We start from the raw sequence: 27,326 nt of genomic DNA, 5'->3' as shown, positions 1-27,326 counted from the left end.
AAATGACCCTTTGAGATTCACCTACAGACGTTGAGGAAGTTGCATCTTCATACGTGATGGCGTGTTCCTTTTGAGGACATTTTCAGATGTTGAATCTTGGTGTTTAATCTGTGATGCTGAGGTACCTACAGTAAGTTGAGGATCCAAATTTTCCAAGTGCTCTTTTCATCCCCTTACTTTCTTCCCTCATCCCCTCCAAGTTACTTCTTGCTAGGAGATGACTGATAAAGAGGAAGGTGAGGAAAGGAGTAGTACTAGAGAGTATTGAGACATACCCAAGGTGGAGTTTGATCTCCGACTGCAGTGGCTTTGGTGGTTAGGGCAGAGCTGTGAGCACCCGGTCCTCTTTCACTTGCAGGATGACAGCATCTTACAGCAAGGTAAATCAATAAATTTAAGTCCACTGGTAAGATTGCACTGCCAGTTTTAAGAGGTATACATTTTGCTTTGCTTCTCTTTGCTTTCTTTCTCACAAAGTGGTGCGACTTGTCAATACTAGCAAAACATGTAGGTAAACAAGGTTATTTTCCTCAGAAGTGAATTTGTGAGTGATTCATAATAAACACTTTGTAAAATAGTAAAATGATTTGTGTGGCATGGATACTGCAATTATGTCTCTTGTCAGGCCCTGGTATGAAGGAGCAGACATTTGTCAGCGCTCAGAGCAACACAGCCCCCGACAATTCAGTCTGTAATTGAACTGAGAAAGGGAACACCGGGCAGGGACCACTTTAAGTCACACCTTTTCAGTCAAGCTGCAGCCGGCTGGCCTCTCCTTATCCCTGCCCTCTGCTGTGAACCCCAGCTCCCCCCTCCCCCAACTGTGCGATGACACTGTCATGAAAAAAATGACCTTTTTGCCTGTTTTAGATGTGCTGCAGATTTCATGTTCTGTCTGTGGGCCCATTTGATTTCTATGTTCTGAGGCCTGAATTCCCGATTTGGCAATGTCTTGCTGCACAGCGCAACAGCGGCACAGTTCTGAGGCTCAGGCAGCACATCACTGGATGTTGCTGTTGTCATCCGTGCCGTTTGCCTCTGACATATTCATCTTTCCCATGGAGTGACCTACGTGGTTCACCCCGTCCTTGCGAGGTGGCATGCGCTCGTTGATGCGGTCTAGGCCCTTAGCCTCCTCAAAACTGGTGATCTTGTGCTGGGGGGAGAACCCACGGATAGCTGAATGGAGAAAACACATATAAAGGGATCAGGCCCACCGTGTAATGGCACAGGCTATTAATATTCCTAATATCATCTCATATTTTGTATTTCCCTCCAAATATCAAATGCTGTTGGGATTTCCAAGGCATTAAAACCACGGAGACAAAACTCCAATGGGTCAGTCTTAATTAGGAACAAAGGAGCCTATTTCAATGGTGGGTATGTGTATTAAATGTATTGTATGACGCTTTAAAATGCCATATTTTTGTCTGAATCGCATGTTTTCCGCCCTGATAGTTATTTCAAATACGTGTACTGTAAATGAAAAAAAAAAAATCTATGTCTTCGTGCGGGTGCTGTTAATTGCTGTCTCATAGTAAAGCGTCTTGGTTAGTGAGCAATAATTACCTCAGACATATCACAAGGAACTGAGCCTTCAAGATGCATATTTCATGTTGATACTCCGGTCTGTTTCTTGTTCTCGTGCATGCAACACTTTTTAGAACCAGATGGAGGCCATTTACAAGCCAATCCAAAAACAAGTATTTTAGTCATGCATCTCTTAGCAGCACTTGACTTTGCAGCATTTTAATATATTATGAACATGCCTTTATGCCTTAACCTGAGACTTCTTTTCATCTGTCTTTTCATGTTATCTTCTCTTTTCCCTCCACCCTCAGTATGTGCCCTGTTCGAACAGTAACAAGATTATGATCCCTCACCATCTTCCCACCCTGAAATACTGTCAATTGTAAGTTATTTTTTCTCTTAACCACTCAGGCATAAAAATCCTCATCATGCATAAGGTGGCCTACATTACAAATAACCATTTATTTCCTTTCAATAAAAAAAAAAAAACTTAAAAAATATCTTTATCAGTTCTAAATGCATCACCTCTCTCTAAAATTTAAAAAGCAATCATTTAGGTGGATTTCTGTTTTAATTAATAGTATGGCAAAGTAAAGTGCCAGCCATACCAGCATCACACTGTCTCATGAAATGCTGCTGGATGAAGCTGGTAATGTGTGAGCTGTTGTGTGCATGAACTTGTCGATGGCAGGTGGCCTCTGTAGCAGGAAACCGTGGCAATATGTTTCAGATGGCTGGGAGGGGGAGCACAGGTTTACCTTCTCTGTCCTCATCATGCGTCTCGATGGCTTCAATGGCTTCAATGGTGGCTGAGGGGGGAGGAGGGGAGCAGGTTACTCCTGATAAAGCCATGCAAATGTACAATGCAGCCCTAGCGAAAAGGCGGCTTGTGTCAGGCCAGATGAGATATACATGTTCCCTGGCAACGCAGACACACTCAGGGGAGTGGCATGCATTAATACTGAGAGAATTAATATGGGGCTTGAAAGTTCATGTAAAAAAAAAAACCAAAGACAGATCCATAGAGAGAGAGAGTGACAAAGATATTGAGATGGAAAGAGTAATAGTTGAGACTGTGATAGATTTTAGGTAGGTGGACAGGAATTAATTGTTCTGGCTTTGCACTACATATTTTTTAAACAATTTCACGATTTCAAAAAATTTTGAAAAGTCAGAATAAACTAATTGCAGATTTCTTTGAGCTAAATAGTGGTCTTGCTGTCACTGCGTTCAGCATACCAGTAGTGACACACAGTCATGGATACCACCTAGATTTTGTGCAATGACTGGGTTAGAGTTAGCTAAACTTTGATTTGAAAATAATTTTTGATTTAAACACTGTGTTACTATAGACAGAAATATTGAATAAAAGTTTTCCTTAAGTGTGTAACATTAGCTTCTTCTTTCATAGCCTAAATGTGATTAGAGCATCGATAAAGAAGCTAGAAAACAAAGCTTGCTGCCTGCTGTACATTAAAGGCAGAGGAGGAGAAAGAGAGAGAGGTAAGACCAATGGTAGAGCTGCGAATGGTAATGAAGAAATGAAAAAAAGGAGATGAAGTCAATCATAGTGAAAAGGCCTATGCTGAGCCTTGTACTCACCACTCTGCAGTGTCTGTCGGCCTCCAGAGAGAACCCCACTTGGAAGCATGCCAGTGGGCGTCAGGCCCTTAAGCGTCAACACATTTTCACTCTCTTCTCTGCAGGAAATGCAGAATCAGGCAAACAGGTCAGAAAACTTTGTGGAACCCTGATCAAACTAGAAAAAAAACTTCGTGCCCCGACTCTGACAACAGAGAATGCACATACAGTACAGTGTGTGCACACATGACACCCGCTCACTCTACACGCATACATGTACACACAGAAAAATGTAATACAGTTTTGGAATTTTGAAAATAAACACTCATTCTTACATTCACACACACACACACACACACACACACACACACACACACACACACACACACACACACACACACACACACACACACACACAAACATAAAGTCTACCTGAGAACTGAGAACATTTTGGCCATTTTTCCAATAGCACGGATCTTGTTTCTGATCACCTCCTTGCGTGCTGCAGCTGCATTGGCTGCAAGGAAATATTTATACATACTGTCGTTATATGCTTCTCTGATACAATAGATTCTGTGCCCATGTAATGCATTAGAAACTGTTTGTTGGGCTTATGATGCATAAAGTACTCTGATTTCATGAGTATCTTGATGATTAGTATACTGTGATAATTTCCCTAAATAACACAATACATACTGTTGTTATAGGGCACTATTATAGGCCATGCATTAGATACTGCAATTCAAGTCCCAAGTGACTCATCATAGCCTGTATCTAGTGAATCAGAAACTGTGTTTATTTGCCTCTCTGATGCAATAACCTTTGTTTTATTATATTTTGTAATGCAATGAGGCACAAATCTTTATTTTACTAATGGACTGTAGGCTACTGTTTAATTTTAAATAATTGCAACATTAACATGTCAAGATCAATTGACAATTTACTGCATGCATTGTAACAACAGTAAATTTAAGCCAGTATTTAAAGGCAATGCCTTTGTAAAAGTATGTGAAAAAGAGGACAATTTAATCCCTGATTTTCTACTATGCCTCTTGGTAAGAAAAAGATGCCAAACTTTCAAACAAATTTGGCACTAGCAAAGGAAGCCCTAAATCCTTAGTGTGAATAGTTCAGATGTTCTCAGCTCAAGTGTGCAAATCTCATTTCTTGATAGACCTAGTTTAGTTTATGCAGTCTGAATTGAACTTGTGCAGCACTAATGATAAAAATAAATATTGAATTATTAAATCGTTATTTACAAGACTTCTCACCATCAAAGATCTCATCTTCATCATTCATGAGTTCGTCATCAGAGCAGATGCTCAGCACATTCACCAGCATTTCTGTGACTGGGGAAGAAATAGAGAGTAGGAAAGATGTAAAGTCACTGAGCAATAGGCCAGAGAGATAACAGATTAGGATGTGGTACTGTATTAAAAACACCTGACAGAGGTCAGAAGACATTGTTCTACAAGCACGTAATACCTTTCTCTCCAACAAATGGCAGAGACCAGGTGAAGACATCCATGAAGTTGGGCAGCCAGTAGGGATGGGGTGAGCAGTTGAACTGTCGGATGTTCATGACATTATTTTCATACTTCAGTACAGCAGCTGTTGGGAAAGCAGATGGTGAGACAGTAGAGCAAAAAATTTCCTCTCAGATCTCACAGTGTTTTACAGCCTGGTGATGTAGATACAGACTTATTGCACGCTTTATGTTTAGATTACATACAGTTTCTTACATTAAAAAAGTACATATTAAGTGTAATAATATTATGTTGAATAACACTAAAGTCAGTCTACATTTAGTGATCCAGAGTCTTGTAGTTTTATCTGATAAAGACGAGGATTAGAGCTCTAGAAAGCCAGAGTGAGCATGAAAGCATCATGAAGTATATGGTAAATGCACTGCACTTACAGTACATAGTGCTTTTCTAGTCTTATCAAACATTCAAAGCCCTTTACACTACATTCCACATTCACCCATTCACATATTCATACATCAAATTCACACACATACTGATGGCACAGCCATCAGGGGCAATGAGGGGTTCAGTATCTTGCCCGAGGACACTTCGGGAGGCGGACTGGAGGAGCCGGGGATGAATCCACCGACCCTCCGGTTAGTGGACGACCCACTCTATCTCCTGTACCGTCCGTATACAAAAAGGGTAGGATGAATAATGCTTTTCTTTAAGATAAAGAGAACACTGACAAGTACATGTAATGATGTAATGTATAGACGTACTGCCTATATACATCATTACAATATGAGACATAGGGTTGTGAAGTGTCAGTCCTTTATTGGCATCTTATGCAGAATCACAAAAATATCCAGGGTTTACCAAAACATAGTAACTGAAGAACTGCTGGAGCAACTGTGATGATCATGTTTAAATGAGAACAAACATTACATACCTTAACTACAACTAAAATAGTCAAAGAATATTTACAATTCAAGCAAGTATTCAGTGTTACGGTTGGATCAAATAGGCATTGATGCTGTGGCTTACGTGATTTGGAGCATTTCTTCCTTTTGAAGCGAATTAGTAGAACTTAGTGCCGTTTAACTTAAATAAGCCTCTGTTGCAGCTATATTTGCACTCGGAATGACCAAAGCAGGTACATTTTTAGTTAGCCTGCTAAATATTATTATTATTATGAACCTGTAATAAATGTTTACTAGAATCAGATGTTTTTTTTATGACATTTGCTCAACGAAAAGGCATCTATACCTGTGCTATACAAATCTATACTTGCATGATAAAAAACATTCAAAACAATGGCAGACTGCACAATACACAAACTGTCATTTTGTTTCACAGTGTGCTCTGTGTAAGATCTATTCATTGCATACGGTCATGGCCATATGCATAACACTGTTTCATATATGCTTCCAATGTTTTCATGTTTTCAGTGTTACCCATTTTGATATTTTTACAAACAGCTCCTTTTGTACACGCAGTATGAGAACAGAAACATAGCCGAAAATGGGACATTCAACCACTAGATGGCCCAGCTGAGGCCAGGGTTTGCTGACACTGTTATATCAAGAGGGATAAAGCTACATGCAGATAGTCAGCGATGCCGACAGTACCTCCCACACTCCCCATCTCCCATAGCCCATGGCAACCAAGACACGGATCTGAGAACACAAACAAACGAGGCCTCCCTAATGCAATCTTATGCCCGCTCACAAGCTAAATGCGGTTCCATTACCCATACGCTCCAGTTTGTGCTGTTGAAACAATTTTAATAGATAAGTCAGAGGAGCCCATGGTAGTCATGTTATGAGATGTAAAGAGATGTTTTTTTGTTGGTTCTAAAATGCCAAATGTCCCTTTAGTCCAACTCCATTGTGTGTCTGTTTGTTCAGCAAAGAGCTGTATACAGGGATCTTTCTGATTAGATATTTATGTTTTTCATAAAATCTAACCCAGGTACAGTCAAAAGGCGAGATGTTACAAAGATAACAAAATTGGGAAACCTCTTTTACACAACACCAGGCTTTACTGTTTACTTTTTAACATTTATGTCAACAGTAAATTAATCTCTCAAGGCCTGCCTGCCTGCTTTACATAGCTTTTGAAATTGTATGATATATTATTTTTTCAACAGCAATATTCCATCTTACATAGCTTAACATCACTTGGGCCCATTTCTGTGATTCTGCACAAAAATATGACACATTTGCAGGCAGATACAAATGACAGAACTGCAAATGAATCGGAAAACTGAAACCAAGATGGGTAGAAAATGAAAAAAGAGATTTTCTGACCTTTGTTGTTGTAAACATCCAGGTAGTTTGGTGCTGAGAAGATGGTAATGAGGGATGGGAATCCAGTGGTCTGACTTTTACGGTACATCCGGTAGCTTCAAGGCGGTCAGTTAGAGGTACAGACAAAATAGAAGACAAATTATTATTTTTGCAAGTATGTATCTATTTTTGTTTGTGTGGGTATATGTGTCTTTTTATGTGTTGTAGGGAAAACGTACCCAGCATCTTGTGCTTCATGTGCTCGAATAATTGATAATAGGTTATTGCTCTGTAGGAATTCACATACAGCTGGATAACTGGAAAAGAGTAAATAAAATTGTTTTAGAAACATCACGGAAAATGCTTTTAATGTTCTGAAAAATAAAAGAGCTGCGCTAGTAACAAGAGTATGACAGAGTACAAATCTATTCAATTAAGAACCCACTCTTACCATAACTTGAAAGAATTTTAAAAACATTTTTCCATCACACAACAGAACTACTTTTAAGCTGCAAGTTACCCATTTCAGTTTTACTCTCTAGAAAATGAAAGAACAAAGCTCTATCACTCATAAATGCATTTATGAAAGCCTTGCTGAGGATGATGCAAGGGTGTGAAAAACAAAGCCAACAGCTACCTGTTGCAGTGAAAAACAAACTAACCCAGTAAGTGGCAGTGAGAGCTTCTAGCTGTAACCTGACAGGAAATGTGCCTGAAAGGGAGTGAAACCTCTGAGCTAGCTCAGACAGACAACTAAATGAGCTGTTACACTGACACATGGCATAATGTAGGGTCTACGTATTTACTGTATATCCAGTGCCATTTCCGAACCACTTCTCTCCTGAGCGTTGAAGGCAAGATTTTCTTCTCTGTCCTGGCCAAAAGGATGACTACCTATAGTGGGGCGCAAAAGTCTTTCCAAGTGGTCAAAGAATTTAGCTAGATCAATACATCAATCCAGAAGGATTGCATCCCAGGCTTCTCCGGGCGTTTGGAACACAGGAGTGTCCTCATCCAGCTGATCCAGGAGGCCAATGAGAGCAAAGGCAATTTAACAGTTGTCTGGCTCGACTTGGCCGATGCGTATGGATCACTCCTTCACGACCTCATCAATGCAGCTATGAAACACTACCGTATCCCCCATCAGATCAGGGGAATGATCACCAGCTACTTTGGAGGATTCAAGTTACGGTTCAAGACTGCCCATTCACAACCCAGTGGCAAGACCTGTGAAAAATCTCATAACGGGCTACACTCTCTCCCCCACCGTGTTTATCATGGGAAAGAATCTGCTCATAACAGGAGCAGGGAAGGAATCTAGAGGGCCAATAATGGAGTCCAGCATCCGTCAACTTCCAAGAGGCTTTATGGATTACCTAAGGATTTAACTTCATCCAATGTACAAGCAAGGTGGATCCTGAAGGCACTTGATGACTTGGAGCATGGGCAGGAATGAAGTTCAAACCAAAGAAGTCAAAAAAGCATGGTGATGAAAACTGGGAAAGTGACCAGCAAGTTCCAGGTCCAGGTCCAGGGAGAGGTTATACCATCAATTGAGGAAAACCCAAAACACCCAATAAAATGTCTAGGACATTGGTATGATGCCTCTCTTACTGACAGAAGCAACTTATCCAGGTCAGTGAAACAGGCAGATGAATGGCTGAGAAAAGCTGTTTTCTCAAATGAACTTCACACAATGTGTGGAGAATCAGGTCCGGGCATTGTCCCGAGTTGCCTTCTCACACATTTAGCACAAAACAGGAGATTGTCCATGTCAAACGCTTTCTCACCTTTTGGAAGTACTCCATTTGGTTTAGGTGAGGGGTGGCGCTTGGGTAGAGCATGAGAGAGGCAGGACAGAAATTTCACTAACACGCCCATTCACTCACTGTGAATTCAAGGCCCCATGGAACGTGGATCACAAGTAGCATGGAGAAAGTGGGATCTGCCAAAGAATCAGATCACGTGGATCGTTGAACTTTGGAGACTGGAACCCTTCTGCATCCCTTCCTGATCCGATCAGTTTATGGCACTTTGCCAACACCTAAAAAACTGCACAGGTGGGGAATGAGGGAGGACTTACTGTGCAGAGAGAGAGGCACGTTGGTGCACATACTGGTGGGGTGCACAGCACAGGCTGACATCTTGGAGCTGGAGAAACGGAAAAAGCGTCAGACCCACGTGAGACCACCCCCCTCTCTGAAGTTCATGGGGGCCTCCTGCATCTGGAACAATTGTGGGAGATGAGGATGGACCTGGGAAAAAACTACACTTTCCCCAGGTCGTCCAAACACCTGTGTGGCCTGACATAGTCATATGGTCTGATGAGGCGAAAATGATCATCCTGATTGAACTGACAGTCCTGTGGGAAGACGGATGTGAAGAAGCCTTGGAGAGCAAGGCCACCAAGTACCAGGAACTGGTCCAACAATGCAGGGGCAAAGGGTGGCAGGTCTTTGCCCCTGAAGATGGAAGAAGACAGGAAAGGTGAAAGGTCATAACTGATGACTCGCCAACTGGGGCACATTGTGGTTCCGGGTTGGAACATCCAAGGAAAGTTGGACGCCACCTAATGACATTTTCTACTGGCTGAAAGCTTCAGTCATAAAAAAGTGACTGAAGGTGTTTGCATCCAGATGTATCTAATAGTAAAGCCACCAATATTGCCTAGTTGCTTTAAACACTGATTTAATTGTAAAAGAACCTCTCTAGTGCTGATTAACTAAATCGTTCCCCAAGGACTAATTAAAATTGTGATATTGTTATCTCTCCACTGGCTGAATGCCGAAGTAGATCTCCATGTTTTTCTGGCCAGACAGACAATTTGCTGTCCCTGGGAGACTTCCTATGTGACATTTCAGACTAGAGTTGCATAGCCATGGATCAGATCTGGAACAGACAGCACCTGAATTTGTTTCCAAAGAAAGAAAGGAGTGCACAGAAACATAAGACCTGTTTCACACAGGAGGGACAAATAATAAGAATTAGGACAATTCCCGCTGCAGTGTGAATTAAGCCTACCATTCGGCAGCTCTAACCACAGTTGTTATGTAATGCCTAGAAGGTTGTGTTATGTCATTCAGAAACTGTATGATCGCTTCAGATTGTGTCTCCTGGGATACAAAAAAAAGATTATAGATTACAATTTGATTAGTTCTTTTAAAATGGAACTATTAATGCCCTCAAGTCAACACCTCCTCATTCTGTCACTTCCCTACGGGTCATGAGTTTTTAAAAGTCCTTTGTGATTCCTTTATTTCCTCCAGCTGCTCTATTGCAAACATATACCTGACAAATAATATTCTTAGATCCATTAGTCATTATTACCAACCTGTTTACAAATTATGTCATTTTCAAAAGTTTGCTTGATTGGTATTTAATTGTAGCTATCTTAACAATCTTTCCAAGTAATTTCTTAAATGATAATTGCTGAATGAACAAAGCATGATATTTGTCCGCCAATGGCTGTGCGTCCTGCCAAAATATCGCTGAATAAAGCAGTCCAGATGCACTGGATGAAAGCATTAGCCAAATGTAAATCAGACACATCCCTGACTTCAATACATACACTCCAGAAATCGTTGGGGCAAGGCTTTGACACACCATCGTTCACTTAAATGAGTTCAAAAGGACACATTTCAGTTTATTATTGTGATAGTTTGCTCCTTAGGAAGTTTCTGTGCAGGGATTTAGAGATAGATAAACTTTCTTATAGTCTCAATCTGCTAATTAAATTTAATTAGAATTAATTAAATTAAATTTAATTAGATTTAAGCAATTTCCCTGCAGCGATCGATAAAGTTCTTCTGATTCTGATTACTGTTTGCAATTATCCATATTCACTCTATTTTCAAATTCACACTGTGACTCCACACGGTGTAATCCAATTCCGAAGACTGACACTTTGAAAAAGAGATAGAGATATTTCGAGTAACCTATTAGCAAAGACTGCTTGAGGCCCAGTAGACAATGTAAACCTAGATGACCGATTATTACCAGTTTTTGCTGTCTTTGACATAACCGTATTATAATGTCACTTCTAGGGATGTAATTAATGATTATTTTTACCCCCACCAAGGAGGTTATGTTTTCACCTGTGTCTCTTTGTTGATTTGTTTGTTGGTTTGTTTTTTCAGCAAGGTTATGCAAAAAATACTGAAAAGATTTAAAATGAACTTGTTGGAGGGATGGGGAATGGGCCAGTGAAGAACCTATTATATTTTGGGGAAGATCTGGATCATTTACTATGGATCTGAATTTTTTCTCTGAAGTCTGGAGTGTGTTGTTTGACATTGGCCTTGGTGAAGGTCTGCGCTCTCTGAGTGTCCTTCTAGTTGGTTTGTTTGTTGGTTTGAGTATTTGTCAGATGGATTTTGCAAAATTTACTGAACCGATTTGCACCAAACTTGGTGGAGGAATCGGGTTTGGACCAGGAAAGAACCCATTAATTTTTAATAATCCGTTCAATTTTGGTAATCTGGAAAAGCATTTGATCAAGGAATCTTTTTTTATCACTTTCCTTAAAATTGACATTTTTGTCAATATTTGGCCTTAGTGGAGGTATGCGCTCTACTGAGTGCCATTGTGGTTGTTATCAATTAATATGCCAGGTGTTTTTTTTAATTCGTTCATTATGCTTTTCATTGAGAAAATGTCTGACAGTAGTGAAAATGTCCATTAACATTTCCAAGAGTCCAAATTAACATCTTCAGATTGCTCATTTTATCTGACCAACAGTCTCAAACTGAAGCTATTTAATTTACAGTGATAAACCAAAGAAAAACAACAGCTTTGAGAGACTGAAAGGATTCTTTCCTATTTCTTTTCTGACCACTGACTGATTATCAACTAATTGCTTCAACACCAGTCACTTAGATTTTTACAAACCTACAGTAACATACAGTATATCCTTCCCAGCAACAATTCTCTCTTCCTACACTTCCATACAGTCACTCCAGTCCATGGACCCATCAAACTTTCAGAAGTGTTTAAAATATTTAAGTGCTGAAAGGTTTGTTCCCAGAAGAAAAACAATGAGACTGCTGTGCCCTCATACCTGGCAAAACTGTGCCATCCTCATATATCTAGGTCATGTGTCTATCATCCGCTTGGTGGCCAATATATAAGTTACAGGGATAGCTCTGTTACAGATTAACTGAATATGCTGTAACTCTTTCCACTGTAACTGACAGTGCACCCTAGTAGAACTGAAAAATGCTGGTCTCAAAAATGTTATATAACTGTTTCTATTAAAACCACATCTACATTTCATTTCTAACTTATAAGGCCAATAAGGCCAATTTTTACATCACACTTATTAAAGATTATGTTCGTCATAGCTGTAAAAGAGCATTATTTGTCTCACAATCTTGTGCACAGTACTGGCACAAATGTCATGTAATAACATAAAACTAAAGATCTCAATTCAAACTATGTACTAATTTATTTTCTGTCCGTTCCAACAGTATCTATTGATTACTGCGAGGGAACAAAGTACACACACATTGCTTGCCTGCGGCTCATATTCCTTCTCTCCCCTTTGTGAAAACACACAATTATGTGTCGGTGAGCCTGTGAGTGAGAGAGAGCGAGAAATCTGACAAGTGAGCATGAGTGAATTCGACTGAGAGAGATGGAAGCGCTGTGCTGTGAGTTTGCAACTTAGAAAATCCATCTGTCGGCTGTTTGTCATCACATTAATTTCCCCCAATATGTAGTACAGACTTATGTTGATAACCACAATCCTAATCAGTAAGCAGAATCCCATTTTTTCTAAGAAATTACAAGAAATTAGACTTGGTTAGCTGGTGCTTTGATATTGTTATAATTTGAGTACTGAGAACATTAAGAACAGAAAGTAACAGGACTTAACATGTTATGTAGTCAGTATTATGTGACAATAGACTTAATACAAACCCTTAAGTGTTAAAACATCACAATATTACTCTTACACATTATTGAAATGAATAAGCTTGCTGTTGTGCTGTGCCTCCACATAAATATTATATATTATTTATAAAAGCTATATGCAAAACATATTTGAAATACTGGAGAATTTGTTTCGGATGTTTTATGGGTAGTAATTTCATAATTTCATCAAACGTGAGGCCACAAAAATTTCATAATCTGCCTTGAAAGACAGTTCATCCATTTGGTCATTGTCACAAAAAAAACAAAACAATATAACATCATAGGAGAGCAGGCATGCATGGCTACAAAACCCTGTAAGCACTGGATCTTCTGCAATAGGTTGCATCTATTTCAAGCATTCTCCTCAGCTCAATTGTAAGGCTACTTGTGAAAAATGCTCGGTGCTGATTTTATGGAACACATGTTTAGGGAGTCGAATAACGCTGCCCAATGCACGAGTAGGTCTTTGCATGAACAGTTCATTTACAGTTAGGTACATAAGTATTTGGACAGTGACACAATTTTCGTAACTTTGTCTCTACACAAAACAAAACCTCTCGGATGTTTCCTATGCCTTATTGGACCCATATTTTGATGAAGATTTCTTGCTGCTTTAAATGAAAAATGCATACTTGTTTATAAACAAGCATACAGTATTACAACAATCAGTCATTGTCAATATACAGCTTATAGTCAAATCAGTCACTGAATTTTGATGTATCCCCTTTTTCTCAACCTGCTATATCTACTTCTATTTCTGACAGAGTTCTCCTTGCATTTCCCAGAAATCCCCAGGAGAATGTGCTTCTCTGTGCTGCACACATACTGTATAGTTGGCGAGAGTCATGATGATGGAGAGTTAAGTATGAGAGTGAAGGCAGAACAGAGCCATAGGGAGATAGATGACTATTATAGCAGCATCCTCCACACATCTACAGAATAATCCTCACTATGCTCCTCTCTCACTGTGAATAGTTGGTTTCTTATCGGTGACCATTTAACGGTGGTGAAAGGGCAAGTTAAGACCCTTCACCTGCTTCTTTTTTCTGTATCTGATACTCTCCATGGATGCTGGTAAACTCTATCAGTACACTGCTGTTATTCATCAGTGTCAGTCATGTGTCAGGTGTGGTTCTTTGCTTGTTTTTAACAGAATATTAAAAGTTCTAATGACGATTTTCCAAAAAATAATAAGCTGTAAGTTTTCAGATCGATATGTTTAAGGAAATCACTGGTTTCATTTCATCTCAGGGCTGTAATCAAAACTACTTTCAGGTACTTCAAACTTGCTTGATGAAGGTAATCCATCACAGTGAACTTATGTTGAATTTATTGTAAAGTTATTTCAGATGTTTAAATGATCCTGAGCTCACCAACAAGAAGAGTTTTCAGATGGTCCTTGCTTGAGGTGGTACTTCGTACAGAAATAATGTAACTTTGATAACATATAACAACTAAAAGTAATTACATTTTCACTGTGTTTTCAAGCAAACTTGATGTCTTTGCAACCTTAATTCTGGAATAGAAACCAATGGCCTTGAAGCACAACAAATATTTAAAACTCATTAAAAATCTAAAATCCTGTCATGCATTGGGAAAAGAGCAGCACTACTGCAGACAGTTAGCAGAGTGGAAGTTCGCAGGCTAAAATTTAAAAAATATTCAGGGGGGCTTTAAGTATAATTACAATTACAATTACAATTACATCTGATATCATATGAAGCAAATAACATTTCACCATGTTGGTGCGAATACACGGAAATGAGAATTACAGTTGGGTTATAATGTAAATCTGAACTGCAATTATCCTACACACACTGTCCAGAATGTCATTTCCTCTTCGGTGGAGGAATAAATCTTCCTTACTTTTTGTGATTTGAGCTGAACTGCAGCTCCCACGCAGGGGTCTGTACTGTTCTGAACCATCATTAAGAAAACTTGCACCACAACTGCCACCTAATCTCTTCTCCTCAACACCACCTACTTCCACAGCTCTCTTCCTTCTCACAATAATATTAGGACAGTGCTCACTCCTCCTTTTTTTACATGCTCTGTCACGGAGGTTGAATAGTTGCATAACAAACCCATTTCCAATTTCCTCGCTATTATGTTTTGTATTTTATTCCGTCCTCTCTCTTCCTCTATTTTTATTTGACTCCAGGTCTGTAACAATCTTTAAGTCAAAAAGACGACATCCTATGAAAAACAGCTGTTAACCACAAGGCAATATGACCCATTTACTCATAGACACAGACACTATCTATAAACTTAAAGGATATGTTTATCTATTCAGTCATTGAATCATTCAGTCTCCTTAACAGTCTGTTTCCCATGTTATTCCCACTCTGGTCTGTTAAGTGTGCATCTATTGTTTCTCTTGTTCTTTTTGGTTTTAGTCACGTACTAATATATGTTTGATATATATTAATAATTTTTAGTCTTACCATCTATTTTTGATATTAAAATTTCAGTTCTGAGGCTTTTGTGATACAGTCAAATTTCACCCTGTACTCCAGCAATTGTCTTGAAAGATTAAATCACATCTCACAAGCACTAATAATTTAGGGTGAAAGCAGCATTGCACTGTATCCTTAAGTAAATTTGGTTTTCAAAGCCATGCAGTCATTTTCTCGAGTATCCATGTATGGACAAAAACAGTGTTCAACTTATAATAATCCCGAAGGTCCAGAGGACTGAAGCCACTGCAGGGAAGGAGAAGCAACAGCTCACCTGTAGAAGTAGGAGCAGCCTCGCACTGTGTTGTGGCTGAAATATTCCTGGGTTTTCTCATTGCCAAAGTCTTCCAGAGGATCAGACCACAGCAGGTCACACATGGGCCCAAAAGCTGGTGGCTCCTTGAACCGATCCAACTTAACATAAAGAAACCGGAATGTAGATTATAAAAACTGACAGGCATAAACACACGCGACCAATGTGCAGTAAGAGCTGCTAGTACTGAGGTAGTAGGTTATTACCTTTTTAATGTCATCTAAGGTGTGTATTTCGGGTGAGAGTCCACCATGGACACACAGAAACTGTTGGTTCATGAGTGCAGCCAGGGGAAGGCAGTCAAACGCATCCATACATGAGTCATACACCTGCTCTGAGTACTTGATTTTACCTGACAGAAGACAGATATGTAATCAGCTGCATCAGGGTTCTCAGTTGTAAAATGATATCCACGTAGAAAGAATTACAAACCGTTTCTTTGGACAAGTACATTTGGACATAAAATGAATAAACAACATTACAAAACAACTACATTGAATTAGTTGAAATATGCACAAATCAAATATTAAAACAGATACAATTTACAAAATGATTATTGTTAATATTTATACAGTAAAAACACCATTTATTAACAATATCTTCTCAATGTTTTCTCTTTTGTATAAACACAGACGTACTCACATTCCTGTTTGAAGGTAAAATATTCTGTCAAATGTCTACATTCATGATTTCCACGAAGTAAAAATAGGGTCTTTGGATAGAGAATTTTCAGCGACCAAAGGTATAAAACACACTGTCAAAACAAACACATAAACAAAGTGTTATTCCACACAAAAAGCTGCAAAAAATCAGTATAACTTATGTTACAGTGACTATAGGAAGCGTTCTGCTGTGTGTTTCCCCCATGATGGTTTTACCTCAATACTGAAGTAGCCACGGTCAACGTAGTCCCCAAGGAACAGGTACCGTGTTGTGGCTGGTGATCCTCCCACTTCAAACAGCTTCATTAGATCAAAGAATTGCCCATGGATGTCCCCGCACACTGGAAAACAACCAAAGGAACAGCAAACATTACACAATCAAAGAATGTAAGCATCTTTGTGTTTTGCGTGTCTGTGTGCACATCCATCTTTTTCTACATATGTGACAGACAAAACATACGCACTCCTCATGCTCAGCACATGTCTGTGTTATTATTTGGTCATTTTGGCATAGTCATTCCAGTCGGAAATTACACTAGCCTCACTACGGGTTGATAACAGGTATTGCTTTATTTTTGAGAGGGTTGCATCTATTTATTTTTGATTGGGTTGCGGAAGCGGCAGCAACCCACTCAGTTGTAAATGTATTATCATGAAGCTAAAAATCAAGCATGATTTTCCTTTAGAAAAAGATTCTGGAGATACACACTTTTTACATGACAGTCGTGATGCGTACATTTACGTAGACGTGTAACGCCTGAGCATCAGATCTACTTCTTTTATTTATTGGTTGTGAAGTTCCAAAGACAGAAAACAAGAGAGACAATAGCACACCTTGTACCGGAGGTATCTGTATCTCAACAGTCTCGATAATTCGTATTCGATAAAGGTGATAAATTGGCTTTATTGTAATGATTGCTGGTGCTACTGCTAAGATATCATTAAGATATCAAGCATTAAACTTATAGTGAGCTACGACTGATAATGAAGTATAATTTACAATTAAATATAGATGTTATGTAACCATAAATACACAGTCACAAATAACAATAGCTTTGTACAGAAAAACAGAACATATTGTATAGTAGTTTAAATTTGTTACAGCTATTCGTATTTACACATTTCTTCATTATTACTTGGGATAATTGTATGCAACAAGCTGACCCTCCCTCAATGCACTTCACAACTCTTTCAGTGGAAAACACAGCAAAGCCAATTTGTAACACCGTCACTATTAAAAAACGTGTTTCTTATTCTATTAAGCGCTAAGTCTTTGGCCCTTTTTGAATGTCTATGAGTTGTGTAGAAACAAGATGGACTTCACCTTAAACAGTCAGCAGAGCAGCAGAAGAGGATATGAGTTATGAAAATAATATTCCTGTTTGTGCATATGCCTGCCTCAAGAATATATATTTAATCTACAAATACGGCCACAGCACCTGTATTAAAACCACTCCTTAACATCAAAAGTATTTTGAGCACTTTGATTTGAGAACATAATTACATAATTTTTTCTAAGGTTGTCATCGTATTGAGATATCTCTATGGTCTTTGGCTGAAAGGCCTCTGTCCTCCACAGAAAAATGAGAAGTTTTCACCTCAGAGAGGTAGAAAATTCTCAAGCCTCCAGGGAGATACATACTTTTTCGTAGTGAACACTAAGGCTCTGGAGTGCATCTCATTTCCTCACTGCCTTCAATTTTTCATTATCATCTCTCTCTGTCCCCTTCTCTCCTACTTATCCTCCATCTCCTCTCTCTTTTCTGTCTCCCCTATCAACTCCACAGTGGCCTTCGCCCACTCAGAGCTTAGAGCAATGTGAGTGGGAGACTGCTTGTGTGACTAAAGCAATCAAACACACACATGCGCGCACACACGCACACACACACACACACACACACACACACACACACACACACACACACACACACACACACACACACACACACACACACACACATGTACATACATCAACATCTGTAGAACAAATCCATGTAAGTAAGATTCACAAGTGCATAAATGCCTCATAATACATGAATCCAACACACACACGCGTGTCCCCACAAACACACAAACACACACACAAACACACAAACACACACAGAGCTGCAAAGACATTCAAACACAATTCAATATTACAAAGACATAAACCAGACCTTCACACACACAAATGCCTTTACACAACACTCAGTTCATCATCCACATTTCATGCTTAATACATGAGAAGCCTGAGACTTCTCAAGTCAATGTACAATTCATCCGTTTGTCACCTTTGTTTCGGCTAAACACTTTGCTTGCTTTCAAGGAGGACAATTAGGCCGATGGGATGCTAATTACATGCGTAATTACATGTATATTTGATATCACACAGTTTTGGGTGAAGCTGAATGACAAGCTGAAGTAAACAGAACATAAACATGTGGGCTTTTAATGCATCAACATCAAATGTTCACAGTGTAAAGGATTTATGGGGATTTCAAGAATTTATCAAATAATACAAATATGTATAAAGGGGGAGATATATGGTATGTATTGTTGCCATTAGACCACTGGACATCCCAATATAACCCTTTTGTTGATTTGACAGAAGAAGGCAAAGTTCATGCTAAATGTTGTTGAACCACAAGCAGTCATACAACTGGAAAAATCCAATTTGAATCAAGAAATATCAGGTCAAAGAACATGTGAACTACAACTCTAAGCAGGCATTTAATGCTTTCAGTACTTGACAGTTTTCCATTCCTAAAATCATGTAAGCATTTCACTTGGTACACAAAAAAGTATTGAGATTTGATACCCAGCCCTACTAGCACCTTTTAGTTTGTATTTTTTCTGAATTCACAAGTTTATTAATATCTTAATTAGCTAAATATATGCTTTTTTTTGTTTTGTTCTGGTTTTAAAGATAACCCCAACATGTATTTTAGATGCAATAACAACAAAACATCCGCTTGATATAAAAGTGTCTTGATTCATTCCTCTTGATGGGAAACTATAGTGGATGAGTACACAGAATAAAAACCCTCTTTGTGTCTGTTTCAGACATGTTCATGTTTTAGAACATAACTAGGACACACTGGAGGTTGATCAGAAGGAGAGATGACAGGTAAAAAAAAAAATCATTTTTTTTCTTTCACTTCAACACCTTCTACCTTGCTGTTTTACTAAAATAAAAGATTTTACACTCTTTTTGCAACTTAACAGCCCAAAACTTTGATCTTCATGTCACTGTTGTTTAAACTGGTGCTTTTACTCAGATAAGTCACATGTGTTGAGTTGGATCACTGCGAGTTACCTTAAAAAGAAAGAGCCAATAATGCTCTCTTCAGCGTTGGAGCAGCGCAGCAGAACACTCTACTCCAAACGCCTCAACCATAATAGACCAATGATTTAGTCTTTTATGAGAGGCCTTAAAATTAGAGATACAGCGTTTCTGAAAGTGGTTTGCCCATTTCATGTATGTGACAAAATAATGATGATTCTGCCTGAAAGTGATGGTTCCTGATGTAAGAATTTACACTGATATAGATTCCTTTCATCTATTTTTCATCTTTGCTTGTGCTCCAGTCAGGTGCCTTGTTTATTTTTGCACTACAGGTACAAATATTTGCATTGTCACTCCACATCCTCTCACTCTCTCTTACGTTTTATGCATCTATTGCCACTGTCTTCTTCTTTCCTAGACTCTTTTTCCACAGAAGTATTACTATAAAACATAATCATCATTGGTCCAAGCACTCATGTCCCCCTCAGGATAAACTCTAATAACTTTGATGATCCTCTGACTTTTCATCTACCGCTACCATCAACTCAAAATTTTAAGTTGTCCAACGCTTTGTGTTACGATCAAATACCAAAAGCTAATGCCATCTGCCTCATCTGTACTTTGCCTAGCGCTAATTAGCAAATGTTAGCATGATAGCGTGCTAAAAGTAAGATGGTGACTTCCATTTTTTTTTTTTTTCTCTGAGAAGGGTTTTACTATCCCACCTTGTCACATTAAAGATTTTGTGATAATGTAGAGCGTAAAACTCACAGATTTAAAGGTTACACTAGCTCTAGGTATGGCTAACATGTTAGCAAACAATTACCTTCTTACACATCCAGGAAAAACTACATGTGAGAGAAAAAATTCCAGATAGTTGCTAACAACTATGCAATTCATTAGGTTTAGCTAATTTTAACAAAGAAACATTTGGGCCAAGAAGATAATGAAAGATGAGGCAATTTCCTTGAGAGGTCACTCTGACCTTCTCACTAAGAGTACATGCATCTGAAGGTACTGTGCTCCCTTCATAATTCACTCATTTATTTTATTTATTTATTTTTGCTTTTTCTTCACCATTAAATGTTAAGTCACATAAACCTGGAAAGATAAAGTTTCTAGAGAGTTTCATCAGACAGTAAGACAATGCTGTGGCAGAGTGGTTAACACACACACCATTTAAACACAGTGTCCCAATTCGAACCTGCCTGGGGACTTTTGTTGCACGTGATACCATTCTCCTACTTGTCTCAACTATCAGCTGTCCAATACAGACACAAATGCCAAAAAGAACAGTAATACTAAACAATTAAACAGTATTGCAATATTGTACATCCACAGTCAAGACTCTATCATTGACATACAATAATGGGGTGGAGAAGATATGAGAAACACCGTACAGTACAAAAAACTACAGCCTCCAAAATGACCACTAGGTTGAATCAACACTTCTCTAAAACAAGTTCAATAAAAGCTGTTAAAACATTATAACCTTCAGGAATGTAAGATTTATTACAAGACTGTTGTATTAGACTACATTAGTATTATTTTGGTGTAAAATACTGTAAGTTACCTTAAGATGTGTCACATTTAGTGGCAAATTAATTTTAAGAGCCAATGTATAAGTCAGTTTTGCCTTCTGCAGAACATAACTATGTTAAAAATAGGCAAGCCAAAAAATTTGCAAACTGAGGCAGTATGTAGCAACGGTGACAATGAGCATCTCTAAATCAAGCCCTCTGTCTTATTACATCTGACCAGGTGAAATAGTTTTAACCAGAACGCTGAATCATTGCAATTTCCAGGTGTGGCATCCTGCAGCTGACTATGAGTGCAGCAGGACACTCGCCAGGTATATGGCTCTAACGGGCTCAGTACCTGTGACTGGTGCCTCGATGTCCAGTATAGTTTTCTCCTGACGCAGGATAGCTGCTCCCTCGTTGATGATTCGAAGTGCCACAGCTTCCTCTACACGGCCCTCCTTGGTGAGGTGGGCCTTCAGGAGATCCACACGAGGTTTCCCTTCGCAGTCAAACACTTCCTTCATTGTAAGGCGGTGGCTCAGGGGGAAGGGTACAGCTGAGGACAGGGCACAGGCACATGGTGGCTTTTAAGCAGAGTAACTATGGCTACTGTTAATGACATCGAGAATACAATTCTTTATAGTTTTTGCTACTGTGGTGAGAGAACAGTGGCAAACAGAATTCAAAGGAAGGATACAAACAACTTATCATCAAGGAATTCATGCAGAAATCCTATTTTAGAAAACCCCATCCATGTTTTGCCCGGAGGCAATAATGTGCTGCTGCTGCATCCATCTTTGTTGACAGTATATATGCATCTTTGGTAAGAAAAGCATCTTTATAAACATGGCTTCGCTTTGTGTTCAGAGAGACAACGGAGTATGAGAAGCAATTTGCAGGTTTAAATGGAACAAGAAATAGAATTATCTTAAATTATTCAGAAATATACCGTACATCATTATTCTTCACAGATGTTTGCATTTACATTTTTTATTTTTCAAATGGTGGGTCAGAGGTGCAAATCACCGCATTAATTTTTGCAGTGTGTTTTAAATGTGTTGCATATATATTCTTATATTCCTATATGTCAGTACTGTTAAGCAAACAGTTAGACACAATGTATGCCTTACTTTCAATATAAATTTAAATTTCATATATAAATTATACTGAATATTTTATTATTTATTGAACAGTGCAAAATACAGAAAATAAAAGCCTCTTTTATCCTTGCTAATATTGTCATCTCTAGTTATATATATATATAAATGGCAGCAGGGAAGATCAGTAACTGGAATAGATTGACACAGAAGAAATGTCATTTAATAACAGTTACTCCAGTAGAGACGTGTGGTTACTTGTTAAGTATTTTCTGAGTGCTGGATAAAACTCAGCTAACATCTAAGCACTCAGTTCATCCAGCACTCTGGCTGGATTGCTAAAGCCTGTGGCCATTAAATGCACCAGTCACCTACCCACCAGACTGCCTGTGAAACTGTGAAATCCAACCACAGATCATTACTTCAGTGGCAGCAAAGGTTGTTCATTAGATCTGGTGCTGATCTGTGTGTGTGGCGACTACAAGCTTTCAGGGCCCATGTACTGACGTTAATCTACAGATCATCTGGCTTAACACAGAAAACTCTTTCTAAGTGTCGGAGCTGTAAATAATTCACACGAAAAGAAAAGTAACTCAGATCAGGTCCGGTTGCAAAATTCATTGAAATAGCTAGACACGAACACACGCTCCAATATGTACACATAACACAAGGCGTTAGCAGTAGTATATTCAGGAGTATGAGTATGCTTGCCAGACTCGTGCAGGGAATAGCAAACAGGGCCACTAAGCAGTGCCAAATGAAGAGCAGACAAAGGAAGAGTCTCAAAGCTCAGGCTTAAACTGAACATGATCAACATGCTCTTTAATAATAAATGCTTGACGCTGCTCCTGGGATAATGAGGCGAGCCCCAGCAATTGTATTTAATGGGACTGACATTTTTCACAGTATGCAGTGTGTATCTGTGATGGCGATGTGTGTTTTGACACTTTACCGGCTAGTACAAGCTCAGTATAGTCTCCACTCAAGTTTTCTCAAGTTTTAGTTTAGTTAATATCATTGTGCACTAATGAATATGCAATGCTTTTTCTTTTATTCTTGGCATTAACATAAACGGTACCGTGACAGCCTACCGTGCAAAATATGGCTCAAATGCAAAGATGAATTACCTTCGCAAACTGATTTTTTTTTTTTTTTTAGAGGAGGTGGTTAGCAGTGTTGCCTCGCAGCAAGAAGGCTCTGGGTTCGAGCCCCGGTTCGCCTGATTCCTTTCTGTGTGGAGTTTGCGTGTTCTCACCATGTCTGCGTGGGTTTCCTCCAGGTACTCCAGCCTCCTCCCATGCAGGTTAACTGGCGACTCTAAATTGCCCATAGATGTGAATTTGAGCATGACTGGTTGTTCGTCTGTACATGTCGGCCCTGCGACAGACTGGCGACCTGTCCAGGGTGTACCCCACCAATGTCAGCTGGGATTGGCCCTCAAAGGATAAGCGGTATAGCTAACGGATGGAATTGATAGGAAGTGAATGAGCCCATGAGCTATAACACCACTGACTAAAAAAGTATAAGTCAGAACTGGAAGGCAGTTTCCAGTTACCAAGTCTTATAGGTCTAACAGACCTATAAGATTCAATAACCCATATTACACTGGAACTCTTCTTTTAACTCCCTTTTTACACACACGATACTGAACAAATGATATTAAACAAGGCATTTTACAGACACACACATGTTGCCGCAGATATACAAGCACACTGATATAGATGTATGTATGGTGGAGAGATGAAAAGCTGACTTCTGCTCAGTGCCCGAGCAGTTAACCTATGAAATACTGTATGTTGCCGGGCAACAGCAGCAGCAGCTGACTGTTGGAGAACAGCCAGTGCCGCCACGGAGAACTGCATTGGAGGTTCACATAGATGCTTTTGGAAATGCTCATACAGTAGACATGTCATATTTTCAGATCAGATTCCTCAGTCTCACTATGAAGTACAGACTCTACGCCTTTCTGTGCTGAAACCCATGTCCCTACGAACAGTTTCTCCATTCTGCAGGCTTACAAAATAAAGTGTGTGGTTTGTGTTGTTAATGAACAACCTCGGGTTCAGTTGGGAAATGTTGGATGGCTTCATTTGATTGGACTAACTAGACAGTGTGCATTTATAAGGGGGCCATTTAACACACACAGGTGTCAAGCTTTAATGTCATGAGAGTTTTGTTGCTTTCTTTCACCCACGCCCTCCATAGCTCCACCTGCTGTGATCTGCTTTATATGATACCTGAGGGGTTATGTGACTAATGTTAAACGTGTAGACAAAAGCAGATCTGTTCTGCCAAACGCAACTATTGCTGTATCATTACAATTAATGAATTATTAATGTCAGTATAAGTGATAATGAATCCAATTTGCATGTTTACTACTGAAAGCTGGAGTAAATGTTTTAGCCTGTTGCAAGGTTTGTTGAGTTTAAAGCTAACATATTATGTCTCAGTGCAATGCGTTTCATATTGTTGCAGAAGTATTTATTTAAGGAAACTGTTTTTATAACTTCAAACAATGGATGAAACAGATTTACATGCTGCATTTCTTTTCGAAATACAGTGACTTTGACAGTCTGTGAAATCAGAGCAAATGTTCTTAAAGTCGATAATATGAAGACAATTATTTTTTAAGGTGCTATAATAAAGTACGATACTTCACAGGTGTACTAGAGGCCTCATCCCTGAAATAGCTGACCTGAATATGCCTCTTGATGCCCACAGCACAGTGGTGACAGTGCTGTGGAGAAGAGACTGCACAGACCAGCAGTAATTTTATCTCTTTGGATATGTTTAGTCAGGTTAAAGCGTGTAAGAGAAAAGAGAACCAGAGAGAAACTTGTATGTATAGAGGGAGGAAAAATAACTTGGAGTAGCTTGTAGCATCGGTGCTCAGTAGTTTGCTGCATGCACCAAACACAATAACTGCAAGAAATGTCAGTCTAAACTCATCAAAATGACCGTTGTCTTGATAACTTCCTCTTGCTCAAAAATACAACAATCAATAACTATATCTTTTTAGACCAACTACCTTCTGTTTTTCCTTATTTTTTACTATGGACATAAGGTTGACAAATGACAAACAGTGCAGAAATTAGATGGACCGTTTGGATAGAATGTCTTCATAAAAAGATGAACTGGATCGGCTGCTAACAGGGCATGTATAATGAAATATGTCAGCAGTATGATAAAATAGACAAGTTTCAGAAGTTAGGATGCACAGTGTGTTGTACGTTACACTCTACATCAGTTTGTAAGAGGAAACTACGCAGATGTCCTATGTCTGTTAGGTCACATTGATGAAGTGCTCCACTAAAAATGAGTCGAAATAAAAGATTGTTAAGGTCCCGCAGGAGGGACATGACTGATTTTCTTACAAAATAGTTCCTTTTTGAGGTCCATAACTGTTAAGTAAAGTTTATTCAATTCTAACAGCTTATACATACAGTAAATTTGTTGTGCCTGCAGTCATTGTCACATAGAGTAAGTGCATCTCACAGTGCAGATTACTCCGTGTTTCTACAACTCTGTAGCCGAAAGGGCAAAGTTGTTAATGCTGCCTGAGCTGCTCGGCCATTACAACAATATACTAAATGGGAATTTATTCCTGCACAGTTCTGACTGTGAGCTCATCCATGCTCAAAAGGAGCAGGGCTAAATGAGTTATGGCACAACTGTGAGCACTTCATCATCCTCCATTGCTCCAAGTTGCATCTTCAGTAATTCTCTGACAGAGCTGCTTTATTCCCCATCTACTAATGTGGCTTTTGGGATTCCTTGGAGACTTTTTCCAATGGAATCAAAACACGGTCCACTCCTAGTTCAATATTCCCCATTAAATGTCAATTTCATGCCCCCTTCTTCTTCCACTGGCCCTGGCAGAGCCTGTGAAATCCTGCTGCATCACTGCCCCAGCTTCTGCCACAAGCTCGGCAATTCAGCTGTTTTACCTTCTCTCCCCTGCTGCCTACCCGAGCCAAAGCCAAGACACGGTCGAATCGTGACAGCAAAGATCAAATCATGAATAAATCAGTGCAGTTTAAAAAAATATATATATTCCATATCTCCCTGTACACTGCTGCTGATTCTAAGCTTTGTATCCGTTCTTCTTTGGGGCTGTGCAGCAGCAGAAAACCGGACTGTTTATCAACATCAAAGCTCCGGTAGTCCACTGCCTTCACCATGAACACAACTTGATGGCCGCATATACTACATTCATGCACGACATGAGAATAGAGGCCATGTTCTGCCGAAGCGCAAGGAGCAAAACACTTGAGATGTTATGTAATATCTACGGCCACAACCAAACGGGAAATGTAGGATAACTTACACTTCACCACCCGATCGGTGGCGTTTAAGACGATGTCAGCGGTAGACATCTTCATGTGCAGTTGCTGTCTTCGAGGCGGGAGCGTTTTTTTTTTTTCTCTCTCTTCCTCTTTTAGGCTCTACTCTCGGTATTTGTTGTCGAAACGCGGCTGATGCTGTGGCATCACTCAGATGATGCGCCCCCTCCGTGCGTCGGCGCTGCGCCGGGTAGGACTGCTGCTCCCCAGGCAGGGATGGATGCTGGATGCTGTAGGAGCTGCTGCTGCCGCTGCTGCTGCTGTGCTAAGCTGTTCATGTGGGGGAGGATGCACGGAGAGGGAGAGAGAGAGAGAGAGAGAGAGAGAGAGACGGGGGGGGGGGTGCACTATCCCGACATGGCGGTGAAGGGAACTCCCACGCAAATGTTTCACGGGACTGCCTGATGCTGCCATCAGATGGACGCTGAGACGGGGTTGCCCCCACGCACGCACGGCGCGCCATTTGTCGGTATTCTCGAAACACGGGTACGCCTGAAGATGAGAGCGTATGGTCCTTGGTTCAGGCAGATGTGACATCCAGAACAACTAGGCAGGCTCCTTTTGATTTCACGCCGCCAGGGTTGATGCAAACTAATCTGCTCGACCTGGCCGCCTGTCGCTCATTTTGCAAAACCAAAATTGTGATTTAAGCAATTCAGCGATGCAATATGCACCACAATACATGGTTTTGCTTTTGTGCCACAGGAAATGTCATTAAACACATTTTCTGAGCACTGCAGTAAGGCCACATCAAAACACTTGGTACCCATTTGTTAATTAAATCTATGGACTGAATTGTGGGTCAGTGTTCAGAACTTACCTCAATGGTAATAAAATCAAGAAAAGCTGTATTAACTTCACAAATATTTATGACCACCTACAACCCCAA

At 39.6% G+C, this 27,326-nt stretch overlaps 1 protein-coding gene across 2 annotated transcripts; it reads right to left on the bottom strand.

Moving 5' to 3' along the window:
• Positions 1-1,000: 1,000 nt before the first annotated feature.
• ppp3ca (protein phosphatase 3, catalytic subunit, alpha isozyme) lies at positions 1,001-26,476 on the bottom strand. 2 transcript variants are annotated; one of them, XM_040150694.1, is made up of 14 exons: positions 26,422-26,476; positions 21,353-21,553; positions 16,426-16,550; positions 16,190-16,301; positions 15,754-15,899; positions 15,509-15,648; positions 7,108-7,185; positions 6,890-6,984; positions 4,597-4,722; positions 4,383-4,460; positions 3,544-3,628; positions 3,133-3,230; positions 2,289-2,339; positions 1,001-1,179 (listed from the first exon to the last, which is right to left on the bottom strand). In XM_040150694.1, exons 1-14 carry the CDS (start codon positions 26,474-26,476, stop codon positions 1,001-1,003), a joined length of 1,569 nt encoding a protein of 522 aa, XP_040006628.1. The 2 variants fall into 2 exon arrangements, with proteins under 2 accessions (XP_040006628.1, XP_040006629.1); XM_040150695.1 differs by lacking the exon at positions 2,289-2,339 and having other exon boundaries at positions 26,422-26,470.
• Positions 26,477-27,326: the final 850 nt, after the last annotated feature.

The sequence above is a fragment of the Xiphias gladius genome, chromosome 17, assembly GCF_016859285.1.
Source record: "Xiphias gladius isolate SHS-SW01 ecotype Sanya breed wild chromosome 17, ASM1685928v1, whole genome shotgun sequence".
Lineage (NCBI taxonomy): Eukaryota > Metazoa > Chordata > Actinopteri > Istiophoriformes > Xiphiidae > Xiphias > Xiphias gladius.
Note: the sequence above shows the minus strand (reverse complement) of the source record. Positions and strands in the feature narration are given on the sequence as shown.

Coding starts and splice junctions, on each gene's coding strand:
- ppp3ca (XM_040150694.1), bottom strand. CDS start 26,476: ATGAAGATGTCTACCGCTGACATCGTCTTAAACGCCACCGATCGGGTG. Junction 7,186..15,508: donor GGCTGCTCCTACTTCTACAG/GTGAGCTGTTGC, acceptor ACTCTTTTCCAG/TTATCCAGCTGTATGTGAAT. Junction 4,461..4,596: donor GCCATTTGTTGGAGAGAAAG/GTATTACGTGCT, acceptor TTTCTTCCCCAG/TCACAGAAATGCTGGTGAAT.